Here is a 22,340-nt window from a genome sequence, read left to right on the forward strand (position 1 = left end):
TAAACCAGTTAAGGTTAAGAAATTTCCCGTCCCATTAGAAAAAAAATAAAAAAGAGGTCACCATTTTGTCCTCTATTACATAGCAGAAAAAGCACTGTGGCATGGCAGAATTCCCTTTGGTGAGACAAAGGCAAAGGAAATATATTTTCTATATTTAGGATGATATACACCGACGATTTGTCTTTTTCTCTTTTTTGACTGGTGTTGCTGCTAGCCCAGAGGGTACCTTTCTGCAAATTAGAACAAAGGACTCTGACCAAATCCAGAGCCCTGGTCTGTGTTTCTGCTCCTTGTTCTTCCACCCCGACCCCGTTCCCGTCTACCTCCCACCCCCACTATCGTCCTGGCTCATCCCACGGTACCTTCATGCGGTGCACAGTTTGCATAGGGTTGTGGAGGCCATGACAATGACCTGGACAGAAGTATTAATTTGGGTGGTTTTACAAACAAGCAGTTAAGTCACTTTGTGTGTCATTCTGTGTCTTCTTTAAACTATTAGAACTATGGAATGCTTCTTAAACTCAAGTAAATATAGAATCACCCCAGAGTTTCTCAGAAAGACAGATTTCTAGACCTTGCAACCCAGGAAACTGCCTTGGAACAAACACCATAGTTGGATCTAATTTGCGAAAAGCTGGCATAAGGGTAAATAATACAGGTATTATAACCATACAGGTATGGCTTCACATCCTAGTGGTACTATTTTAATCATGTAATCTTGAACAAACTTGCTTTGTGTGAGTTTCTTCAGTTGTCAAGTGAAGGTTAAACATTTTTTGAGTATAGGGTTATTTAAGGACCAAATGAGATTAAGTGTCCTACTACAGACTAGGCTGGAAGTTAAGTACTTAGTAAATGCTGTTAAGGGACCAGCACTGTAGTAGGTTAACTTAACACTTAGTAGGTTAAGCCTCCGCCTGTGGTGCCGGCATCCCGTATGAGTATTGGAGTCCTGGTTGCTCTACTTCCAGTCCCACTCCCTGCCAATGACCTGGGAAAGCAGCAAAAGATGGCCCAGGTGCTTGAGCCCCTGCACCCACATGGGAGATCTGGAAGAAGCTCCAGGCTTCAGATCGGCCCACAACTGCCAAGACTCATACCAGCGCCCATATGGGATGCCTATGGCACAGGCAGCAGCTTAGCCCATTAGACAACAGTGCCAGCCCCAGTCGCCACCATATTATTATGGACACCTGAATCTCTAAGCCTTTTAAACACCTTTGCAAGTAATCTGCGGTTAAATGAGCTAAAAGCCACCTGCCTGGTAAAACTGACGGACACTGAGGTAGGGAGATGCCGTCCATGAAGGCCCTGCAATCCCAATTTGAATGAGCAGACTTAGTTCACAAGGACTAATTTAGAAGTAATCTTAGTAAATCATAAGGTAGCTAAGCATTATGCAGAACAAAATTTTTTCCTATTTAAGGTGACTTTGGGACTTGTTAAGAGTGATATGAAATGAAATGGACATAAATTGCTTGCAAAGAAATGTCTACATTTTTTGAAGTGATTACAAATTCAACATGGCTAGCTCAAAGTGAATGGTGTTTTGTCACTTTAAATATTAAAAGAACATTTTGCCAAAAGGTTTTTGTAGGGGGTGGAATGCCAACAAGTTTCTAAGCAAATATGTAGGTCGAGCTTTTCGTGTGATTATTTCCTCTCTTCCTCTCCATTTTACTAGCCGCCTTTTTCTGTTCATGTTCTTCAAACTGTGTTTCAGAAAATATGCACGGTGCTTCTATCCACCCTCCTCTGGGCTAGTTTCTGGCTCAGTTGTGTAATATTGTGGTAAATTATTCAACATCGGTAATAGTGACTGGAGAAGGAATACCAATGAGGATCCACACTTGAAGTATTTTACTATAAAATTATATCCCTTATGAAAATGACATGCGCATTTATATAAATAGTGATATAAATGTCAAAATTTTAAAAAAAAAGGAGGGCTGGCGCTGTGGCTCACTTGGTTAATCCTCTGCCTGTGCGCCGGCATCCCATATGGGTGCCGGGTTCTAGTCCCATTTGCTCCTCTTCCAGTCCAGCTCTCTGCTGTGGCCCGGGAGGGCAGTGGAGGATGGCCCAAGAGCTTGGGCCCTGCACCCGTATGGGAGACCTGGAGGAAGCACCTGGCTCCTAGCTTCGGATCAGCCCAGCAAGCCGGCCTTAGCAGCCATTTGTGGGGTGAGCCAATGGAAGGAAGACCTTTCTCTCTCTCTCACTGTCTAACTCTGCCTGTCAAAATAAAAAAATATATATAGTGATATAAATTCCACCCATTTCTCCTCCACTTTTTCTTCAACATTTTAACTAATTGTTTTAAAAAAAGATTTATTTATTTATTTAAAAGGCAGAGTTACAGAGAGGCATAGGCAGAGAGAGATATCTTCCATCTGCTGGTTCACTCCCCAGATGGCTACAACAGCTGGATTTGAGCCTATCTGAAGCCAGGAGCCAGGACTTTCTTCCAGGTCTCCCACGCAGGTGCAGGGACCCCAGGACTTGGGCCATCTTCTACTGCTTTCCCAGGCCATAGTAGAGAGCTGGATGGGAAGAGGAGCAGCTGGGACACAAACTGGTGCCCATATGGGATGCCAGCACTGCAGGCAGTGGCTTTACCCACTATGCTACAGTGCAGGCCCCCTTTTTAACTATTGTGAAATGCACAGTTCAGTGGTACTAACAATATCTGTGCGTTATTCACCCCTTTTGATGAAGAGTGGGGAACTCATCCTTGCACCACTAGGTTCTGGAGGAGTAGAACAGATCTTCTCAGAAGTAAAGAAACAGCACTTGCCTTCCCTATGCACTTAGGGAGAGGCCTCTGGCCACTGTGAGAGCGCCTGTGGCTGGGGGCAGACTCACAGCAGAGTGGAAGAGGGATTTCAAAGACTAACATGTGGCTGTAACTCTTGTACCCTGTTTTTGGACCTTGGCCTCTGCCATTTTTAAGACTTCAGGGCATGACAGGCTTGCAAATTCGTGTGGAGAATAAAGCTGCAGTAGGGGCAGGCTCCCCTTCACCAGTCACAAGCAGCCTTTTAGCAACACTTAAATGTATAGAAACAGGAAAAGACAAAACTACGGCCCTATGTGTCGCTCCCTGTCTTCGTGGAGGAATGACACAGGACCCTGCGCTGTTCTTTTGTCTGCTCGGCCCTTCCCGGGTTTGCTGCTGGTTCTTCCCGGGTTGGCTACTGTCCCTTCCACCTCCGTGGAAGGGCGGTTCCCCCTAGCCACTTTCCCTACTTCTGCGGGGGAGCGGCACACCGCCGGCCGGCTCTCTCGGGGGCTGCACAGGTGTTCCTTCAGATAGATGTTCCTGGTGCATGTTGTCTCTCTCCTCCTTTATAGTCCTCTTCCACCAATCCCAACTCTGCTACCCACATGCCGAGTACACTGCTCTCCTCCAATCAGGAGCAGGTCCTACAGTTTATTGGTTGAACTGGAGGCAGCTGTGTAGAAGCTGTTACTCCCTTCTCAGCGCCATATTGTGGGAGAGCAGATGCATAGAATAAGTCTTAATTCCAGTAACTTAGTCTAGTCCAAGTTGCTCCCCACAGATCCCCCTTTCTTTTTATTTTTGGCGTTGATACCCGCCTGTCTTCGGTGCCCCGCAGCGCACACTCTGCTCTGCTTGCTGGAGTTGCCCACAGGTGCTTACAAGCCCTACCAATCAGGCAAACCGAATCCGGGTCCTCTCTTCGCCATGTTGTGAGGAAGTTTTTAGGCGCTGATGTGTGCCTGTGTTCGGTGCCCTGCAGCGCATGCTCTACTCTGCTAGAACTGCCTGCAGGTGCTTACAAGCCCTACCAATCAGGCAAACCGAATCCAAGCCCTCTCATTGCCGTCTTGTGGGGAGACTTATTGGTGTTGATAACGTGCCTGTCTTCGGTGACCTGCGGCGCATAAGCTGCTAGCCGCCCGCAGGTGCTTATCGTCTTACTAATCAGGCAGACCAAATCCAAGCTCTCTCATTGCTGTGTTGTGGGGAGGCCTTTCTCTATTTCTCTATCTCCGGGCATTCCTATTTCTCCTATTTTACTTCTATCTACCAGCATTCCTATTTCTCTCATTTTACTTCTAGACTTCTGTTTCTCTTATCCCTGCAGCTTCCCGGCGCCCGCCCCGAGGCTGCTTCTCGGCGGCTTCCCGGCTCTGAGCCGCTTCAGCCCGCGCTTCTCTCATCTGCGTGGCTTCCCGGCTTCGCGCGCGCACTCCGCGGTCTCCGCGCCCCTTCGCGTCCGCACCACGGCCTCGCGCTAGCCCCGGGTTCCCTATCTACTTGTGCCCCGCGCGCTCTCTCTGCGTGCGGCGGCTTCCACGAGTCACACAGCACAGCTCACGTTTCCGCCACTGGTATTCAGTCCAAGTTCCCCGGGCTAACCTGGCGAATTCAACCCAGCTCACGTCTGCGCCCTTCGGCTTGGCTTCCCGTCCTTTGCTCCCCGGGCTAATCTGACAGATTCCAACCTGGCGGCCCACGTCTCTGCCTCTGGTTCCAGATTTTTGCTTTTTGCTCCCCGGGCTGACTTGAAGAATCCCAAGATAGCTTACATCTCCGCTTCAGCCTGCACTCGCGGCTTCATCCTCTCTAACATATTTTTCTCTACCCGGTATGTTTCCCTAACTTTTCTTCCAACAACAATATTCCCCTCTCATTTCTCCTGGCCTCTCCCCACAGTCCATATCCAAGTCTAAGTTTCTTCTAGGTTTCACTTTCGGTTTCAATCTCCTAGCTTCCCTGCCATAGTCCGCATCCGAGTCTATGAAAGCTTTCACTTTCGCTTTCAATCCTAACTTCTTTCCCACAGTCCATATCCGAGTCTATGCCTAGGCTTTCAATAGCTTCTTCCGGCACCTTTTCCGTCCGGCTTTCCCCTAGGCTCTTTGCTAATCTCTCTCTCCGGTATTTTCCCACTTCTTCCCGCTTCTTCTCTCCTAAGTTTCCTATCCGAGTCACGGCACCATTATGTCACTCCCCCTCTTCGTGGAGGAGCAACACTAAACCCTGCCTAGGCTTCATATCCGAGTCACGGCACCATTATGTCGCTCCCCGTCTTCGTGGAGGAATGACACAGGACCCTGCGCTGTTCTTTTGTCTGCTTGGCCCTTCCTGGGTTTGCTGCTGGTTCTTCCTGGGTTGGCTACCGTCCCTTCCACCTCCGTGGAAGGGCGGTTCCCCCTGGCCACATTCCCCACTTCCGCAGGGGAGCGGCACACCGCCGGCCGGCTCTCTCGGGGGCTGCACAGGTGTTCCTTCAGATAGATGTTCCTGGTGCATGTTGTCTCTCTCCTCCTTTATAGTTCTCTTCCACCAATCCCAACTCTGCTACCCACACGCCGAGTACGCTGCTCTCCTCCAATCAGGAGCAGGTCCTACAGTTTATTGGTTGAACTGGAGGCAGCTGTGTAGAAGCTGTTACTCCCTTCTCAGCGCCATATTGTGGGAGAGCAGATGCATAGAATAAGTCTTAATTCCAGTAACTTAGTCTAGTCCGAGTTGCTCCCCACACCTATGAATCTTTACATGGATATATGCATTCATATATACACATAAATTAATGGTAGCCCAAGTCTTGAAGACAGGTGTTCAGAAAATGGGGTAATTTCTGCAAGCTGGGGTGATTTTTATCTAATTGTTACCATGACTCTGCACTCTATATAAATTTTAATTGAAATACTGTCAAATAAAGTATCAATAGACATCTCACTTTGTGTGCAGAATTTAAAAAATGCAAAGATTAGGTAATTTCAAAGCCAGTCTGCAAAACTCTTGCTGTTAATGCCACATGATAGTGCCACTGGAGGCACAACAGAAATACTCGGCATCTTTCTTCAGTCTTCTGGGAAAAGAGACTCTGAATTCTGAGAGCTATGACTAATGGACACTCCTCAGGAATGCATTTCTCTGTTAAATGCAGGTCCCGTGGACTCTGGAGTCTTTGATGTTCTTGCAGGCAACTGGACTGATTATTCTGCATTATTTTCTTCTTTTTCTGGAAGAAGTATGGCTACCCTCATGTAGCAGACCAAACCTTCCTGCAGATATCATGGAAATTTCTTGCAAAATAGAAACCTCTTATGGGAAAGCTAAGCGCCATGATCTCTTGCTAATCATCAAAGATGAGAGACCTTGGCCTATGGGGCATACCTCTTCCCTCTTCACTTCCTGTCCGTGAGGCCATGCAGAATTGAAAAATAGATACTGGTTCTATGTCAATATTTGACATTGATCAAGATCAAAATTTATTGCTGAAACTTTGCCAGATTTGTCATGAAAAGGATCAGTGGCTTAAGAAGAAACATGAAAACATGCTTTCAATCCAGCTATTGTCTGCTTGTTAATAAAAAAAACTGAGTTGGCCTGAAGGCTACACCATCTGTCTTTCTGACCAATTCAAATAGTGGCTTGAGCTGACTTTTCTTTTTGAGTTCAGATCATTTGGGCCTCATGTAAGCGCTGAGGTCTAGTTTGGGTTTGTTGGCAAATGTCTACCCATCAATAACTGATAGGCTGATTCAAGTCCTTTGACCAGTGAATGCTGCAAGATGAGAAAGTAGAAAATGATAAGCTACCTTGAATGGAGGAGAATATAACAGCATGAGGTTGTTAGAATTTTGACATTTTGCAGCATGCAAATTATATTGTACATAATCTGCACATTTGCACCAATTACTTGATTCAAGAGCGAAAAGCACCAAATGTAGTATTTATAGTCAGAGTGAGATCTGTGATTTCGATGAAGAGTCTCCCTTTTGGGGCTGGAAAGCGAATCTGGCTGCAGGTTGTAAGTTTTCAGTGCTGTATCAAAGCGTGTGACCGCTCTCTCCTCCCACTGTCTTGCAGACCAGACGACGTGCTCCTGCACCGCACGCACGATGAGATCGTCCTCCTGCACTGCTTCCTCTGGCCCCTGGTGACATTTGTGGTGGGTGTTCTCATTGTGGTCTTGACCATCTGTGCCAAGAGCCTGGCCGTCAAGGCAGAAGCCATGAAGAAGCGCAAGTTCTCGTAACGGGGAGCAGGCCCGCGGGGAACAAAGCACAGAAGCTGCACTTGCTGGCACACGCCCACCTGAAGAGCCCGTGTTTCCTGGTGCAGGCGACGGAGGGGGCCGCGACAGGTCTCCGAGAGGCTCCTCCCTCCGTGGCAGCAGAAGCAGGCACAGTGGAAGCCTTGGAACCTCATCGCTTGTATTCTGTGTGTCTCGCCATGGCTGAAGGGTCAAGTTCTGAGCTGTATGGAGTAACTGTTTCAGAAAACCCAATAAGAAGTTCATTTCTTTGGAAAGTAACAGTATATTCTTTGTATAGTGTAGTATACAAACTATTATGATTTATGCTACTTAAAATATTAAAATAGAGTGGTCTGTGTTCTTTTCTATTTCCTTTTTTATGCTTAGAACCCAGGATTAAAAAAAAAAAACCTTGTGGTTTATATTTGATTCTGCTAGATTAAACTTTTACTTGACAATGAGAATTCCCGCAGAACTCTTGACCTCACTGTATGACCCTCAGGTTCCATTATTAAAAAGAGTCTTTTGCTTCCTGCTTGAAAACAGGAATACTGTGTTGGTAACTTGGTCTCCAGGAAGTTCTGTGTCTCATAAGCACGGGACCCTCAAAGGCTGGGGAAATGCATCTACCAGCACCTGCCTTTGCCAATCCAGAGCTTTTCCTTAGATCACGTCTTAAGAGCTGAGAATGGGGGCGGGCATTTGGCACAACAGTCCACACCCTGTTTGAGACTCCCTCATCCCATATCAGAGTGTGTGGTGTTGAGTCCTGGCTCTACTCCTGATTCCAGCTTCTTGATAACAATGCACACCCTGGCAGGCAGCAGGTGATGGCTCCAGTACTTGGGGCCCTGCTACTCACAGGGGTCACCTGACTCGTATTCCAGGCCCCTGGCTTCAGCCTGGGGTAGCCCTGGTTGTTGGTAGACATTTGGGAAGTGAACCAGTGGACGGGATCAATCGATCTCTCTCTCTGCCTTTCAAATAAATAAAATCACATAAAATTTAAAAGAGGGAGGTGGTTCTTAAGAAGGCCTGCCCCTTGGGGCCAGAGTTGTGGCGTAGTGGATTAAGCTGCCACCTCTGATGCTGGTATCTGACACGAGCACCTGTTTATGTCCTAGTTGCTCCACTTCCAATCCAGCTCCCTGCTAATGCACCTGGAAAGGCATGAGAAGATGGCCAGAGTACTTGGGCTCCTGCCACCCACGTGGGAGACCTGGATGAAATTTCAGGCTCCTGGCTTTGGCTTAGCCCAGCCCTGGCCATTGTGGCTGTTGGGGACTGACCCAGCAATGGAAGATGAATCTCCTCTCTCTTTCTTTCTGTAACTGCCTTTCAAATAAATAAATAAATAAATATTTAAAGCATGCACACAAAAGGGCTGGCCGCAGCTCTGAGCCCTAGGCCCCTTTCTTCACCTGTTCCTGTGATTGTTGGTGGATGCTTATCCCCGAGCCAGAGCACAAAATACATGTTGTGAAGGACACTCCTAGTTCAGTGCTGTTTCCATCTCTCTTAATTTTAGGTCAGGAAAAAAACCTCAAAATCAGTTCAAGCATTTTGTTTTTCTTTTTGGTGTCCTGGCCTTGATGTTAGGGGTATTAAAACAGGAAGACCGCAGCAGTGGCTCCACCTGCCTGGACCAGCCTGGAGAGGCGGCCTGGCTGACATCAGTGCTGCCGGTGAGCCTTTTGTGTCTCTGTCACAAGTCTATCAAGGAGATCACACTTCTGTGCACCTGTTCATAAACACAACGCAAATACCGGTCGGGGCCCCGTGAATACCAAACTTACTTATTTAGCATGTAGAATCAAACGTTTATTTAAGTAAGAGTGCATTTTCAGTAGCAGAAACAAGTAACACATCATTGCTTCTTGCTTTCTTCTGATAGTCTTCAGACATGCTTCTATTAGAAAAATGGCAAATTGGAGTTGAAGGACAAGTTCCCCTCAGTTATTTCCTTAGGATTCTAAAAGCAGTACATATTAGTGGTATGAGAGTTCCCTGCCTTTTTTATTCATATACTAATGCCTTCTTAGTTTATTTAATTTATTTGAAAGGCAGAGAGAAACAGACAGACAGGAATCTCCACTCTCTGGTTCACTCTGTAAAGGCCTGTACCATCCATGCCTGGGAGAGGGACAGGAGGCAGGAACCCAATCTGGGCCTCCCATGAGAGTGATAGGGACCCCAATTAATTCATCCTTCACTGCTGCCTCCCAGGCTGTGCAGTAGCAAGAAGCTGGGATTGGGAGTGGAGCCAGGACTCCAACCCAGCCACTTCAGTATGGGAAGCAGGCAGCCCAAGCAGCGTCTTATCTGCTGCACCAGGTGCCTGCCGCAGCCTTCTTAATTTTAGAATGTGACTGAGAGGGCAGGCTCCTGTGGAGGGGTATGGAGGTGTTAGGGATGATCATTTTTTTTTCCTACTTCAAGTGTTAGAGGTTTTGGTGTGGAACAGGCCTTGAACACACTATTTCTGACATCCTTTGAGGCAGCTACCGTGCCTTGACTTCAGTCCCAGTTTTCTGTGGCAGCATCCTTGTTGTCTTAGCAACACAGTGAACTCTCCTAAAGCAGACAGTAGAAACAGAATCAGACAAGATCATCGTCTTTGCATCACATTGTGTGGGATGCAATCTATCCAATTATGTATGATTAGCTGATTAAAGAGAGTAGATGGAACATGGAAGTATGTGCAATGGTACATAAAGAAGTTCATGGAAAATGGAAGAAAAGATGTTTATTTTGGTGCAAAAGATTTTGAAATCATGCATTTTTTTCATAGTATGCATTTTCCATGAATTTTTGAAGGTCCCTTGTATGCATGGATTTCAAACTTTTTTGCACCAAAATAGATATCTTTTTTTAAAAAATTTATTTGACAGGTAGAGTTATAGACAGAGAGAGAGACAGAGAGAAAGGTCTTCCTTCTGTTGGAGCACTCCCCAAATGGGCGCTATGGCTGGAGCTGCTCTGATCCGAAATCAGGAGCCAGGTACTTCTTTCTGGTCTCCCATGTGGGTGCAGGGCCCAAGCACTTGGGCCATCCTCCACTGCTTTCCCAGGCCACAGCAGAGAGCTGGACTGGAAGAGGAGCAACCGGGACTAGAACTCAGTGCCCATATGGGATGCTGGCGCCGCAGGTGGAGGATTAACCAAGTGAGCCATGGCACCGGCCCCCAAAATAGACATCTAATGCCATTTTTCCATGAACTTTTTGAGGCCCTTTCTTATATGTTAGAGTAAAGCAAAGTTGATATCCCTATAGTAATCTGAGTTTTCATATATCAACTTGATACTTGCACATTTATGTTAACTAACTGCTCCCACTCAGGCCCACAGAGCATACACAGCTATGTGGGTTGGACTGATTGTTGGAAAAGAGAAGCAGCACACTGAATTCATGAGGTCATATAGTTTTAGGGTCTTACTTGTTTACAATGTAGTTCCATTTGAAGTTCCTTATTTATACTTCTTGTTAAAAGTGAAACCCAAAAGGAACAAAGAGAGGACATTTTAAGGCCATAAAGGTCTAAAAAAGGCTTAAGTTCTCAATATGTTCGTTCTCCTTTTCTAAGTCTAGAAAATGGTCCAGGTTCTGTAACAGAGAGCCAGTGTACGATGGAAGCTGTTCCTTCTGCACATTGTGCTGCAGAAGCATTTGCAACATTCTAGGCAGCAGGGAAGCTCTGTTTCTGGATTTGTCTACCTTCTTTTTCTCCTGTTTCCAAGGAGTTGTTTATCAGGTGCTCAGAGATGCCCCAACTTTCCAGCCTGTGAAAGGAGAGGAAGTTGGGAGCAAGATGATTCCTTTTAAGGAAGTTTCAGCCATTACTTCCATCTACAGGCCACTCAGGAGTAACACTGCACAGCTAGACCCTGCTTCAAGGAAGGCTGGGACTTGGTATCTCCAGCCAGGGATCTGGAGATGTGCCCAGGCGCAACTCAGGGGAAGGATCTGTTACTACAAGGAGAAGGGAGAGAATGAAAACTAAAATAAAAGACTCTTGGGCAGCACAGGTTCATGCCATGATGAAAATCTGATGAGTAGACACTGCAGAGATACCTTGCCCTGGCAGGAGTGAGGTTCTTGGTGAAGCTGGGTGTCCACTTTCTGGGAGAAACTCCCTCATGCATTGCCCTCTGTGGCCTCTGGTTTGGTCTTGGGAGACCCTTGCTCCTTAGCCTCCACAGCCACATTTGACCCTTTTGAGTGATTTTACAGTTTCTGCAACCCCCTGCCCACTGGTGTATAGTTTACAGACCTAGATTGCCTTAGAGGTTAAACAACCATAGTCTACTCTCAGTCAGGGTTACAGCCCATGGATGCTAGGGGGCGCACCGATTAAAACACAGCGAGACTGTGAGGTCAAATTAGGAGTCTATATTAACCAGCTGGAGACTGCCTTTCTCACAGAGCAAGTCGGGAGAAGACAGCAGTGAGTTGCAGTAGCCGGGGAGGGGGGTTTTAAAGGCAAAACCACATTCAGTTATCAGCAGTTCATGGGTGGGCGACGTGAGCAAGCGGGAAGCAGCTAGCCAATCAGCAATCAACACCTATTCCCGCCTGAGTCAGCGCTGGCGGCAGGTGTCCGGCATCTGATGTACCAAATGTTTCCTAAATGTTCAATCAACACAACCCACACACCTTTACTTTACTTTTACTGTCTTGAAGTTTTAAATTCTTAGAACACCTCATCTTGTCACATGGAGTGTAATAAAGGCTCCCCTCGCATTTTGGTGTTTGATTGCAGACAGCGTTCAAGCTTCATTATCCCACCCCTCGGCCCCCCACCCTCCCCAGGCTGTGTTCTGCTTCAGGTGGAACCCAGCAAGCTGATAAAAGCTTCCCCAGTAGGAAGCTCAAGTCACATAGACTGTGGCCTGCATGCAGGAACATTTCCCCCCCAGCCTCACCCAAGAGCAGCAAAAGCCAAAGCAGTCAAGCGATTTCTCAGCTCACTCTGGATCCTGCTGTGCCGGAGAGTCTCAGTAAGTGGATAGAATTTTTGTCCTCTGTTGGTATGGTGTGTTATCAATCTCAACATCTAAACCAATGTCACAGTGTCTTACTACGAATGTTGGGTAGTGGAGGTGGTGAGCTTTGGCATCTTCAGGATGGTCACAGCACTGACATAATCTCACCAAAAGCATAGTAGGTTTCTGGTCCGTTGGTTTTCAAGTCAGTTCATGTGAAAGTTCCCACAGCCAAAGTGCTGCTCTGAGTGTAGTTCTTAAGCTGCAGTATCTTAACTACTGATCACTGTGCTTGGCCTACCTCTACCTGGGTTTAATGGATGCTCCCTTGAAGCCTGTGGAGCAATGGGGTTTCAATAAGAATGCAACTCTCTTCATAGGACCTTTTCTGCTGACCTGACCCCTGCTGTCCAGGAATACTTGCTGGGAGAATCTTGAAGGCCTCCGAGTAATAATCTCATCAGGTAGGACTTCAGGGTATAGCAAAGAGCTTCTGAAAACAAAGCTGTGTTACCTACTCGCCAGCTGGTTTTTCTTTGTTTTTTTTTTTTTTTGTTTGTTTGTTTGTTTTTTTGGCCTCATTTAATTTTCTCACTACCTGCGTGGTTTGGATGTGGTTTGTCTCCTAGAGGTTTGCACCCTGAGACTTGGTCCCCACTGGGGGTGGTGTTAAGGTGGTGGAATCTAAGAATTGGGGCATAGGGAGGAAGGTCACTAGGTCAGAGGACACCACTTTTTGAAGGGAATCATGCAGTTTTCAAGGGACCAGGTTAGTTCCCCCAGAGACTGGGTAGTTCTAAGGGAGCCTTGCACCTCCCATAAATCCCTCCTCTGCGCCTGCCACTCCCTCATGCTGCTGCCCCTGTGATACCACCTGCCATAAAGCCCCCATTAGAACTTAGCAGATGGTGGTCCCGTGCACCCGAACCTCCAGACAGGTGAGCTAAATGATTCTCTTTACTTCCTGAGTTACCCAGACACAAGTAGCTTCCCAGCTGCTTCATGGAGTAGCCGGTCTACGGCACCACTCTGCTGTTCTCTAACCACTTTCCCCGCAGTTGTCCACCTTCCAAGCTGCTGCTCGAGGCAGCATTACCTGATGGTGAGTCACAACATCACAAGGGGCTGTCGTCTTCCATCCCGCAGGTTCTGTTTCCTCACTGCCTGCTGCCCAGCAACAACACCCAAAGCCTGCATTTTAGATTTTTGTTAGGGCACTGCTTTCCCGTTTTGAAGTGTTAGTTGGCTAGAGCTCCATGATGAAATACCACAGGCTGGGTGGCTTGAGCACCAGTAACTTATTTCCTCATGGTTCTAGAAGCTACAAGTTGAGGATTGGGGTTGGGATTGGCATGTTTGTTTACTCCTGAGGCCTCTCTTGGGCTTGCAGATGGCCACCTTAATGCAGCCTTACGCAGCCCATTCTTTGTGCCTCGTCTTATTGTAAGGACATGGGTTCTCTAGGATAAGGGCCCCACCCTATTACCTCATTTAACCCTAATCATCCTTTAATTTAATCACATTGGGGTTTAACTTATGAATTTTGGGGAAATACAATGTATCCTGTAACATTCTGGCACCAAATTGAAAACTGTTAGGATATAGACCCCACAAGGTAATAGTCAAATAAGATAATTGACTTCCTTTCATGTAGTCAGCCAGACATGATCCATGAAGGTTTCCAGGGACTTACATTCCAGAAAACATTGTTTTCCTAGAGTGCACCCTTGGTGGTCAGCCCATGAGACAGGGGGAAAGAGGGAGTAAAGGGCAAGTGTATACATTCAGGAATCGAAACAGCTTATATGCATTGAGTCTGGATATTTTCTTGATTAGAAATTAGCTGTGTGCACTCCTACACTCTCCTCCTCGTCCTCTCTTCCCGGCCTGGTGGGGCTTCCCCCACCCGAAATAAACCCTTTCCCTTAAAGAAAAAAAATTACCTGTAAGGAGCCTCTTAAAGAGCATTATGGCTTCTAAAACTTGGGACATGGGTTCTACCATTAAAATGGCGGAGAGGGTGGAGTGGGCATCTGGTGTAGCAGTTAAGTCATGGCTCGGGATGGCTGCATTCCTTATCGGAGGTCTGGGTTCTGCTTTCAATTGCAGCTTCCCACTAATTGGCACCCTGGAAGGAAATAGGTGATGATGTCTCAAGTGATTGTGTCCTTACCACTCATAGGGGATACCTGAACTGAATCCAGGGCTCCTGGCCCGTTAGCATTGGGAAGTGAAACACTATATGGAAAAGCTTTCTCTGTCTCTCTGCTCTTCCAACAAGTAAGAAGAATTTTCCTCCTTGTTCATTTTTTTTTTGACAGAGAGACAGAAAGGTCTTCCTTCTGTTAGTTCACCCCCCGAATGGCTGATCCGAAGCCAGGAGCCAGGTGCTTCCTCCTGGTCTCCCATGCGGGTACAGGGCCCAAGCACTTGGGCCATCCTCCATTGCCTTCCCGGGCCACAGCAGAGAGCTGGACTGGAAGAGGAGCAACTAGGACAGAATCTGGCGCCCCAACCGGGACTAGAACCTGGGGTACCAGCACCGCAGGCGGAGGATTAGCCTAGTGAGCCATGGTGCCAGCCTCCTTGTTCATTTTTTAAAATTATCGTTTCCTTACTATGTTTCTCTGTGTACACTGTACATATTGATATAAATAAATCAGGTTGAGTGTTGGAAGAGATTTGTCTGAAGATGATTGCTTCCCAAAATTTAGACTATTCTTTCCATTCTTTGATTTCCCCAAATTAAAATCTTAATTAAGCCTGCTTAATTCAATTAATTTTATGATGTGTCTCTCCCCCTCTTCGTGGAGGAACGACACAGGACCCTGCGCTGTTCTTTTGTCTGCTCGGCCCTCCCCGGGTTTGCTGCTGGTTCTTCCCGGGTTGGCTACCGTCCCTTCCACCTCCATGGAAGGGCGGTTCCCCCTGCTACTTTCCCCACTTCCGCGGGGGAGCGGCACACCGCCGGCCGGCTCTCTCGGGGGCTGCACAGGTGTTCCTTCAGATAGATGTTCCCTGGTGCATGTTGTCTCTCTCCTCCTTTATAGTCCTCTTCCGCCAATCCCAACTCTGCTACCCACACGCCGAGTACGCTGCTCTCCTCCAATCAGGAGCAGGTCCTGCTGTTTATTGGTTGAACTGGAGGCAGCTGAGTAGAAGCTGTTTCCTCCTCTCCCAGCGCCATATTGTGGGAGAGCAGATGCATAGAATAAGTCTTAATTCCAGTAACTGTCTAGTCCGGGTTGCTCCCCACATGATGGATTTAGATTAACCAGAATTGTCTTAGAAAATAGTAAAAGGAAAAAAAAATTTTGTTCTTTGTCCAACAGGATGATATTTCAGGAAGGTGATGGAAGAGGGCTCCCATAGACAGGGTAGAGTAAGGAGTGGGGTGAGATAGCCAGTAGAATTCATAATACTTCCAGAATATATACAGAAGAATCTGTAGCCTTTCTTAAAAAAAATTTCCACGTCTCTGAATGCACTCTAGCTGTAAAACATGTAGATGTAGGAAATTTAAAAATTACAGAAAATAAGAAAACATTCAGAGGGCCGGCACTGTGGCATAGTGGGTAAAGCTGCAGCCTTGCAGTGCTGGCATCCCATATGAGTGCCGGTTTGAGTCCCGGCTGCTCCACTTCCAATCCAGCTCTCTGCTATCGCCTGGGAAAGCAGTAGATGGCCCAGGTTCTTGGGCCCCTGCACTTGCATGGGAGACCTGGAGGAAGCTCTTGGCTCCTGGCTTCAGATTGGCGCATCTCTGGCCAATGTGGCCAATTGGGGAGTCAACTAGCAGATGGAAGACTTTGCCTCTCTGCCCCTCTGCCTCTCCTCTGTCTCTGTAACTCTTTCAAATAAATCTTTAAAAAATATTCTGAAGGGCACATGTAGTTTGTCAAGAGTATAGGAATATGATAGCTTATTAAGATGAATTTGGCTTCTTACGTGGAATTATTTAAAGGAAAGTGTCATAGAAAAGGGGATTTGAAGCCAAACAGTCTCTTGCTAGCTGTATGATTTGGAGCACGTTAGCTCATTTCCATGGTTATGTCAACTCTAAAATGAGGCTAATGTTGAGACCATGTCCTTGCAGGAAAACTAAATGAGACACTGCAGGGAATATACTTAACACAGTGCCTGATCCATAAAGAAATAATTGATAATGATAGTGTGGTATAACATTAATTCAGTAAAAAGGAAAAAATGTCCTAAAACTTTTCCTAAAAGCCTGTTTTTATTTCTCAGTTACTTATTACATGGTTGTTACCAGTCTAAGACTAGACCAATCTTGAAATCTTCCTTTTTTGAAGTTCTAACCCTGGGTAGTTTTTATTTCTAAAATTCCAACACAAAAGAAACCACCTTTGCAATCATTATCAATTTTTAAAAGTACAGCTTCTCCTGAACCCTCCATTTAATTCTGTATTAATACACTGCTGCTTTGAAAGTTTCCACTTCATCCTATTTAGCAATTCCCAGCATTATTAAAAGATGTGTCTTCTCTTTGATGCAAAGCAATTATTGAGATTCTTTTTTTTTCCTCCAATGAAATCCAAAGAAAATGATCTTTGTCCAGTCTCTGTGTATAACACCGAAAATGACCTGGGTACTTTTTGCATGATTAAGTCATCTTCTAAAAAGAGGCAAAATCTCTATTTACAAAAAGTTTGTGATATATGAAAGAACTTCAAAAATTCATGGAAGATGTGATTAAAAGATGAGCTTAATTCATTGCAATTTTTTTGAGATCTTTACATAGTTTTTCATAGTATGTAATTTCCATTAACTTTTTGAAGAGCCATCATAAAACATTCTGTGTCTCGTTGGCAAGTCTTTAACCAAGAGTAACTTGAATGGAAGTCTTTATTCTCTGCTTCCTAAAGAACTAATGAGGCTAGTGAATGTCATACACGTTCCATAAATCACAGGTAAATTGGGATTGGTTGAGACCATTCGGAGAATGTCTCTAGAGAAGAAATACATGTAACATTAACTGGGGAATAATCTCCCCTCTGATAGCACAATGCACCACACAATGTGTCAGTTAATGTTTGTATTTTTTAGCCCACAATCATAAAACAGTCCCGTGTCTGCAGGAAGGATGTCAGCAACAACCTATCAACAACATCCTAATCAGACTCCTTTCTCACTTGCCCATGATCTATGCTGGTTCCTCTCCCATCTTCCTGTGGTTGATGAAGCCTGATTTTTTTCACTGAAGAGTAGATGCATATGTTTTTCCTATAGCAGATTCAGCTGGAGGAGTCAGGATATAAGACAGCAAGGAAGCACTATCCCCCCACTCTCATACTTGTGAATTTTCATGCTGCTTTTTATAATAAGGTATGTACTACCTCCAACAGTGGCTGCTTCCACCCAGCCATCCCACGCTTAAAATAGATGCAAGTGCAGTAACGGCCATGTGCTCAAAGGGACAGACACCCAGAGGCGACTGCTGCAAGTGTTCTGTGACTTCCAGACACCTGCTAGACTCAGGCAAAGGGAAAACAATTCTCAGGTTCATGATGTGCAGCAGCGTGTGCAGCATCATTGGCAGAGACTGAAAGACTGGGCACCCACTTGTGGGCGAGAACTGACATTTAACCAGGCACACTTCTTGACAACAGCATATACCTTTCTTTTGATACTGTCTCACTGATTCTCCCCAAATCTCCACTAGGGTGAATGCTGGGATTCTGTTGGCAAGCTTCCCTGGCTTTCACAAACATAAAATTGTTTGTCTCAAAGTTCAAGTCCCATCAATCCCTCCATAAATTCACGATGGCCTTGTTTCAATTTCTCACTCAGGGGTGGGGAGCCAGTTTTCTGCCAAGGACCGTTTGGATATTTGTCACATCATTCACGGGCTATACAGACTTACCAACTTAAATATTAGCCTGCTGTAGAAGTATTGAACTTCGAGTCCAGCCTATTGTGATTCCCAGATCTACTCTCTTGCCTTCACTTGTCTAGACTGAATTCACTATAGTTTCTTCCCTATCCGTGGTTTGTCTTTACCTAGTTTGAGTTACCCACAGCCAGGTGTGGCCCAAACATGTTAAATGGGAAGCTCCAGAGATAAGCAATTCCTATGTTTTCAATTGTATGGCATTCTGTGTCGTGTGGTGAAGTCACGTACCATTCTGCTCCCTCCGGTGTGTCCACTTCATGCTACTCACACATTAGTGCTGTCAGGTTGTCAGATCGATTGTTGCAGTACAAATACAAACTCTAACAGTCCATTGTTAAATTTGCTTTATTCTGTTATTAGTTATTGTTTGCATCTTTGCCATGGCTAGTTAATAAATTCTAAACTTTATCATGTGTATATATAGGAAAAAACAGTATGTGGTGGGTTTGAACCTATCCAGTTTCAGGTATCCACTGGGGGTCTTGGAATGTATCCCCCTAGATAAGGCAGGGCCTACTGTAGATTCCAATAGCTCTGGTTCATTCTTAGGTCTCAGTCTCAAGCTGACTGATGGAGACAAAGCAATGACAGAATAAATAGTGGGACAAGATGTGATCAGGCAACATGGATAGAAAATCATTTATCTGCCTTAAATTTCACTTGAAAAATTACTGAAATTTATCCAACTGTATACTTTGACCTAATGTCTCAGAGTTTGTGTCAAATGCTTCAGTCTAGAAGTACTCCGCTCTTCTCAGTCTGGGGTCCTGTTTCATGCCTGGACCTCTCTTCTAATCATACAAATCTATCTGGTTGGTCTTCCCTGTCAGATCTGAGCTTAAATATTGACTCTAACCAGGTGACTCAGTTTACCCTGACTGATTTCTCTCATTTTTTCCCTCTTCACTCTGCATCCTTCCTTTCTAGAACCTACTGCTCTTGTATTTTTTTTTTTTCTCTCACTAGATGGTAAAAATCCAGGGAGGTAGAACAGTGGTTTTCTCACCACTGCTACAGTGCCATAGATGTTGGATGACTCCTCATGTCCTTTGTGTCTGTTTCCTACATTATTTGAGCTACCTTCAAGGCCTGCCCTCCTTCCTGTATCTGGCACCCAAGAATGAATCCCTTCCTCAGTGATGTCAGAAAAATTTCTACATACCTCTGTTGTCTTAAGAAGTTAGCATGTATTATAAAAATTCATTGAGTTACATGGCTATAAATCTGCTGAATCTCTTACTGCCTCATCTTGTGAGACAAGAAATGAAATTACTGACCTTCTTATGCATTATGACAATGATAATAAATGACGACCCCCAACTAACTCCTACTAAATGCTTGCAGTGTGCATCGAAGTTCTAAATCCAACATCAATCTAAGTTCTTGACCAGAGCTGGTCAGAATGAAGCACTTAGTACATGGAGCATAGTTAACTCAGAAAAATGTAGGTGGATAAGAAATACATTTATTGAAAACTCAGCCACAAAGTTATAATGAAAGTAAGCTAATATTTTATTTTTAAATATCCTATGCTACTCTAACAGCAGAAAGATCACTGTGTTCACTATCAAATTACCCTAAAATTTAGCAATTTGAAACAACAAGCATTTATTATCTCACAAAATTTCTGAATCAAGAAATAGCACAGCTATAATGCTAAATTACCCTTGGTGAAACTAAGCCACTTAGAAGGAAATTCTATAATGAGAATTAGAGGAGAATAAAAACAAGGAGCAGGATTCCAGCTGAAATACACAATCATTCCTTTCACAGGCGTCAGAGCGAGGGCCAGTTGTCTCATTGCTGATTGGCATGAAGAAGGTTCCAAAAGACTTCAGGGATGAACTTGTCAATAACTTCACACTGTTTTCAGGAGTACATACGTGACCCTGGCTCTGGTCTCAGTTTTGTGAACTGACTTAAACCAGAAACAAGAGAATGGGAATTCTGAATAGTAAAGACAAATTAGAAATAACTTCATTGCCAGATCTTTAACACCTCCCTGAGATTTTTGAAAGGTCCCAAAAGCACTTAAAGTAGGCTCATCTTTACAGATGAAGCTACGAGACTTCCATGCAAGGGATGCTCTTGATAAAGAAGCCTGTACAGCAGGCGGTGGCCCACTCAAGTACCTGGGTCCTTGCCACTCACGAGAGACCTAAATTGGATTCCCGGCTCCTGCTTTTGGCCTGGCCCAAGCCTGGCTATTTGGGGTATTCGGGGAGTGAACCCATGGATGGGAGAACTTTCTCTACCCCCTTGTCCCCTCCCTCCTTTCAAATGAAATGAATGTTTTAAAAACCAGTTTTAAAAGTCTGTTATGAGCAGAAAAGATACAGGAGAGAAAGTTGTGCTAGTTAGAGGAAAATAAAAGAAGTGAGTGAATAATAAAGATGCTTCAAGGAGGACCAGGTACCCAATTAGCCATTTTACCATTAAGTTCACAGGGAATTTTTTCTTTAAATATTAAACGGCAGCCTTGAAAGTGTTTGTTTTATTGTTGATAATGAGTGTTACCATGTCAACCGTTCACCCTAGCACTGTTAAATAATTTCTCCCTTGAGGTCAGCAAACTTCTTGCCTGGTGGGCAGCTCTAATTATCCTTCCAGACCAAAACTTTCACCCTTGGCTTCTAATGAAGGTCACTCCTTCATCATCCAGGAGGCCACCTGCTAACTGGATTGGTCGGGATCTGTTGTGCATCTGGATCTGCTAGATCAAACGCTCCTCTGAAGAGCATCTCCTTTAATTCCCTAGGGACTTGCCTATTCGAGCCCAGGTCCCGACTAATTTGGGAACTAATTTCCTGGTATCCTCATGCCTAACTAAACCTCAAATTGAAGAGCTCCTTGAAGTACCACACCCTTTATGATTTAGATAACGTAGAGAAAACTTTCCTCTGCCTTTCTCTCTTCTGTTCCTGGGATCCTGCAAATTACACTGTCAAAAGACAGATGGAACAGGAGCATATGCACCCAGAGGCCTTCAGAGAAGAAAATAAACATTGAAAGAAGCTGGTAGGCCAGGGGCTTAGAGAACCGTTGTAACAAAGAATATTTTGGCTGATAAGATGAAAGGAAGAGGTGTTAGGCTCCAGGGGTGGGTAATTATTGACTTTGTCCTGCTTTTCTCTGTCTCCCTCCAGCTCAAAATAATTCTGATGTTAAAGTGGTATATTCTTTTTGTTCCCCTGAAATCTTTTATTTAAGGAATACAAATTGCAAACATCTCATAATTACAACTTTAGGAACATGATGATTCTTCCTACCATACTCACCCTCCCACCCATTTTCCTCCTATTATCATTCTTATTTTTTACCAATCTATTTTCAATTAACTATTTTTTAAAAATTAAGATTTATCTCTCTGAAAAGTAGAGTTACAAAGAGTCAGAGGCAGAGAGAGGTCTTCCATCCTCTGGTTCATTCTCCAAATGGCCAGAGTTGGGCCAATCCAAAGCCAGGAGCTTCTTCCAGTTCTTCCATGCAGGTCCAGGAGCTCAAGCACTTGGGTCATCTCCCACTGCATTCCCAGGCCATAGCAGAGAGCTGGATTGGAAGTGGAGCAGCTGGGTCTTAAAACATCATGCATATGGGATGCCGGAACTGCAGGTGGTGGCCCTACCTGCTATGCCATAGCACTGGCCCCTTCAATTAACTTCATACACATGAATAATGCTATACCAAGTAAGGAGCTCAACAAATTATATATATAAACCACCTGTTCCTCAAGAGTCAGAGCAAGAGCTGCTCAAATTCATCACATATCAAAGTGTCAATTTCACTATAATTTACCTTTTAGGTGCTCTATTAGTCGTCATAAATCAGGGAGGAACATATGGTATCAGTCCTTTTGAGACTGGCTTACTTTACTAAGTATGATATTTTTCAGTTTCATCAATTTTGTTGCGAAGGACAGGATTTTTTTCTTATTGTGGTGTAGTGTTCCATAGTTTACATATCCCTTAATCTCTATCAGTCTTTAGTTGATCAATGTTTGGGTTGATTCCATATTTTAGCTATTGTGAATTGAACTGCAATAAACTTGGGTGTAGATCACTCTTTCATATGCTGATTTCATTTCCCTTGGTTAAATGCCTAGGAGTGGGATGGCTGGGTCATATGGTAGGTCTATATTCAGATTTCTGATATATCTCCGTACTATCTTCCTTATGTACCAGTTTACATTCTCGGCAACAGTGGATTAAGGTACCTTTTGCCCCACATCCTTGCCAGCATTTGTTTATTTCTACATGAAAACCATTCTTTTTTTTAAAACACTTTATTATATTTATTTAACAGGTAGTGTTTAAGACAGAGTGAGATACAGAGAGAAAGGTCTTCCTTCCATTGGTTCACCCCCCAAATGGCTGCGGCTGCACCGATCCGGAGCCAGGAGCCAGATGCTTCTTCCTGGTCTTCCA

At 44.9% G+C, this 22,340-nt stretch overlaps 1 protein-coding gene and 1 long non-coding RNA gene across 7 annotated transcripts in view; both read left to right on the forward strand.

Annotated features, from left to right (window-relative positions):
- Positions 1-7,562, forward strand: part of KCNMB4 (potassium calcium-activated channel subfamily M regulatory beta subunit 4) — an 85,651-nt gene extending 78,089 nt beyond the window's left edge. For both annotated transcript variants that reach the window (XM_089308690.1, XM_002711330.6), the window contains one exon: positions 6,851-7,562. In XM_089308690.1, the coding sequence (XP_089164816.1) occupies positions 6,851-6,886 (36 nt within the window). In that variant the 3' untranslated portion in view covers positions 6,887-7,562. The remainder of the gene's footprint in view (positions 1-6,850) is intronic.
- A 4,327-nt stretch (positions 7,563-11,889) lies between these two features.
- LOC149123527 (uncharacterized) overlaps positions 11,890-22,340 on the forward strand; it is a 98,038-nt gene continuing 87,587 nt past the window's right edge. For all 5 annotated transcript variants that reach the window (XR_016216892.1, XR_016216888.1, XR_016216890.1 and 2 more), the window contains exons 1-2: positions 11,890-12,017; positions 12,383-12,466. This is a non-coding gene — a long non-coding RNA (uncharacterized LOC149123527). The remainder of the gene's footprint in view (positions 12,018-12,382; positions 12,467-22,340) is intronic.

Source organism: Oryctolagus cuniculus, chromosome 11 (genome assembly GCF_051225735.1).
Source record: "Oryctolagus cuniculus isolate XC-2025 breed Fujian yellow rabbit chromosome 11, ASM5122573v1, whole genome shotgun sequence".
NCBI lineage: Eukaryota > Metazoa > Chordata > Mammalia > Lagomorpha > Leporidae > Oryctolagus > Oryctolagus cuniculus.